Below are 4,327 nucleotides of genomic sequence, written 5' to 3' on the forward strand. Positions count from 1 at the left end.
GTCCCTGTCTTAGGCCAGTTAGGATCACCACTTTATTTTAAGAATGTGAAGTGTCAGAATAATAGTAGAGAGAATGATTAATTTCAGCTTTTATTTATTTCATCACATTCCCAGTGGGTCAGAAGTTTACATACACTCAATTAGTATTTGGTAGCATTGCCTTTAAATTGTTTATCTTGGGTCAAATGTTTCAGGTAGCCTTCCACAAGCTTCCCACAATAAGTTGGGTAAATTTTGGACCATTCCTCCTGACAGAGCTGGTGTAACTGAATCAGGTTTGTAGGCCTCCTTGCTCACACATGCTTTTTCAGTTCTGCCTACAAATTTCTATTGGATGTGGTCAGGGCTTTGTGATGGCCACTCCAATACCTTTGACTTTGTTGTCCTTAAGCCATTTTGCCACAACTTTGGAAGTATGCTTGGGGTCATTGTCCATTTGGAAGACCCATTTGCGACCAAGCTTTAACTTCCTGTCTGATGTCTTGAGATGTTGCTTCAATATATCCACATCATTTTCCTTCCTCATGATGCTATCTATTTTGTGAAGTGCACCAGTCCCTTCTGCAGCAAAGCACCCTCACAACATGATGCTGCCAGCCCCGTGCTTCACGGTGGGATGGTGTTCTTCGGCTTGCAAGCATCCCCCTTTTTCCTCTAAACATAACAATGGTCAATATGGCTAAATAGTTCTGTTTTGTTTCATCAGACCAGAGGACATTTCTCCAAAAAGTACGATCTTTGTCCCCATGTGCAATTGCTAACCCTAGTCTGGCTTTTTGTTATGCAGGATTTGGAGCAGTGGCTTTCTCCTTGCTGAGCGGCCTTTCAGGTTATGTTGATATAGGACTCGTTTTACTGTTGGATATAGAGTACCCTGGTACCCGTTTCATCCACTGGTACACCTCCAACTGACTCAAATGATGTCAATTAGCATATCAGAAGCTTCTAAAGCCATGACATCATTTTCTGGAATTTTCCAAGCCGTTTAAAGGCACAGTCAACTTAGTGTATGTAAACTTCTGACCCACTGGAATTGTGATACAGTGAATTATAAGTGAAATAATCTGTCTGTAAATTACTTGTGTCATGCACAAAGTAGATGTCGTAACCGACTTGCCAAAACTATAGTTTGTTGACAAGAAATTTGTGGAGTGGTTGAAAAACGAGTTTTAATGACTCCAACCTAAGTGTATGTAAACTTCRGACTTCAACTGTATCTTTCAGAGCAAGTACTGTTCTTACATCATCTCCCATCTTGCCTGGTAGGCCCTGCACCCCAGATGGTCCTGGCTCACCCTGTGGATTAGCAACATAGGAAAAACACAAATACTCACATGTAGCGATTTGTATGCTTGCATAATCATCCTAACCACCCAATGTACTGTACTTAAGCACAGTGTCAGACATTACACTTCTTCACTAAACATGAGAATTGATTGCTTGTCATACCTTTTGTCCAGCTTCCCCTGCAGCTCCATCATCACCTGGTAATCCATTGTGCCCCTAGAGAAGACATAGCAATCCAGTTCAGACTGAATGTCATCAAACTACTATCAGACGCTCTACACATTGGTAGTTCACACAGTGAGTTTCCCCCTAAACTGTAAAGCGCTTTGAGAATCTGGAAAAGCCCTACAGTACATCAATTCATTCAATTATTAGATACTGGTATCTCAGAGAAAACCAGTGACCACAATGGTATAAATGATGATAAGGGCTCTGTTGCTCAAAGCCAGGTACAGTGCCTTGCAAAAGTATTCATCCCCCTTGGCGTTTTTCCTATTTTGTTGTATTACAACCTGTAATTTAAACTGATTTTTTATTTGGATTTCATGTAATGGACATGCACAAAATAGTCCAAATTGGTGAAGTGAAATTTAAAAAATAACTTATTTCAAAAAACGAAAAAAACCAACAACTGAAAAGTGGTGCATGCATATGTATTCACCCCCTTTGCTATGAAGCCCCTAAATAAGATCTGGTGCAACCAATTACCTCCAGAAGTCACATAATTAGTAAAATAAAGTCCACCTGTGTGCAATCTAAGTGTCACATGATCTCAGTATATATACACCTGTTCTGAAAGGCCCCAGAGTCTGCAACACTACTAAGCAAGGGGCAGCACCAAGAAGACRAAGGACCATGAAGACCAAMGAGCTCTCCAAACAGGTCAGGGACAAAGTTGTGGAGAAGTACAGATCAGTACAGATCAGGGTTGGGTTATAAAAAATATCAGAAATGTTGAACATCCCACGGAGCGTCATTCATTATAATTTTTTTTTAAAGAACATGGCACCACAACAAACCTGCCAAGAGAGGGCCACCAACACTCACAGKCCAGGCAAGGAGGGCATTAATCAGAGAGGCAACAAAGAGACCAAAGATAACCCTGAAGGAGCTGCAAAGCTCCACAGCGGAGATTGGAGTATCTGTCCATAGGACCACTTTAAGTCGTACACTCCACAGATATGGGCTTTACGGAAGAGTTGCCAGAAAAAAGCCATTGCTTATAGAAAGAAATAAGCAACCACGTTTGGTGTTCGCCAAAAGGCATGTGGGAGACTCCCCAAACATATGAAAGAAGGTGCTCTGGTCAGATGAGACTAAAATGTAGCTTTTTGGCCATCAAGAAAAACACTATGTCTGGCGCAAACCCAACACCTCCCCACAGTGAAGCATGGTGGTGGCAGCATCATGGTGTGGGGGTGTTTTCATCGGCAGGGACTGGGAAACTGGTCAGAATTGAAGGAACGATGGATGGTGCTAAATACAGGGAAATTCTTGAGGGAAACCTGTTTCAGTCTTCCAGAGATTTGAGACTGGGACGGGGGTTCACCTTCCAGCAGGACAATGACCCTAAGCATACTGCTAAAGCAACACTCGAGTGGTTGTCAGTAGGGGGGCGCCATTTCGACTTTGTAAAAATTCGTTCCCAAATTAAACTGCCTCGTACTCAATTCTTGCTCGTACAATATGCATTTATTATTACTATTGGATAGAAAACACTCTCTAGTTTCTAAAACCGTTTGAATTATATCTGGAGTAAAACAGAACTCAAGTTGCAGCTAACTTCCTGTCAGGAAGTGAGAAATCTGAAATCGATGCTCTTATTCCAGGGTCAGTTTATTAAATTGCATGTGATCTATGAGTCGACATGCACTGCATACGATTTCCCCTAGATGTCAGTAAGCAGTGAGAATTGGAATTGTGTTGCTAGGCAGATCTGAGGCCATATAAAGGCTCATGGAACCGGGGTGCGCTCTTTTCAACGTTCGTCATGGCGCAGAGGAGGACCTCAGGATGGCATTCTGAAAGCTCTCGTTATAGGCCTTAGATATATCCGGCTCTGATTTTATTCGATATAGGTGTTAAAGACATCATAATGTAGTTATTTTAAACCGAGTTATATCAGTTTATATCAGTATATTGCATTTTCGGATATTTCTTTGTCCTGCGTTATGGTGAGTTGGACACGTCTTCGCCACATGGCTAATGTTGCTGCTAATTCCTAAGTTGAAGACGGCAATCTACAACCGAGCAACGATGATTCTGGACAAAGGACCACTTGCTCATCAAAAAGTAAGAACTATTATGATGTTAATTCGTTGTTCTGTTGAAAAATTTAAACTATTATTCGGCCATTAATTTCGGTGCGGTCTCGCTTTAGCGCACGCTGTATGTCGTAGTAACGTTAATTTAAAAAAATCTAACACAGCGGTTGCATTAAGAACTAAGTATCTTTCATTTGCTGTCCAACCTGTATTTTTTTGTCAAGTTTAGATTAGTTATTGATTAGATTAGGTGCCTCTCCCAAGATTTCTCCCGACATTTTGTTGGCAGCTTGGCTACTTTCCATTGTATAACCACGATTTGTGCCGCTAAATATGCACATTTTCGAACAAACAATATATGTATTGTGTAATATGATGTTATAGGACTGTCATCTGAAGAAGTTTGAGAAGGTAGTGAAAAAATAATATCTTTTGCTGGTTTTATTCGTTATCGCTACTGTTGGCTTGAATCAATGCTGTTGTGTGGTTGGCTATTGTAGTAAGCTAATATAATGCTAAATTGTGTTTTCGCTGAAAAACACTTAAAGAATCTGAAATATTGGCTGGATTCACAAGATCTTTGTCTTTCATTTGCTGTACGCTGTGTATTTTTCATAAATGTTTTATGATGAGTATTTAGGTAATTCACGTTTGCTCTCTGTAGTTATTCTATTTGCTTTGGTGAGAGTTGTGATGGTGGCTGCAATGTAAACTATGATTTATCCCTGAAATATGCACATTTGTCGAACAAAACATATGCTATATCAGATAATCTC

The 4,327-nt window shown here is 40.5% G+C and overlaps 1 protein-coding gene across 2 annotated transcripts in view; it reads right to left on the reverse strand.

Moving 5' to 3' along the window:
• LOC111955282 (collagen alpha-3(IX) chain) overlaps positions 1-4,327 on the reverse strand; it is a 42,187-nt gene that overhangs the window by 11,529 nt on the left and 26,331 nt on the right. For both annotated transcript variants that reach the window (XM_023975463.2, XM_023975462.2), the window contains 2 exons: positions 1,450-1,503; positions 1,243-1,296 (listed from right to left, as the gene is read on the reverse strand). In XM_023975463.2, the coding sequence (XP_023831231.1) occupies positions 1,243-1,296; positions 1,450-1,503 (108 nt within the window). The remainder of the gene's footprint in view (positions 1-1,242; positions 1,297-1,449; positions 1,504-4,327) is intronic.

This window comes from Salvelinus sp. IW2-2015, linkage group LG30 (assembly GCF_002910315.2).
Source record: "Salvelinus sp. IW2-2015 linkage group LG30, ASM291031v2, whole genome shotgun sequence".
Lineage (NCBI taxonomy): Eukaryota > Metazoa > Chordata > Actinopteri > Salmoniformes > Salmonidae > Salvelinus > Salvelinus sp. IW2-2015.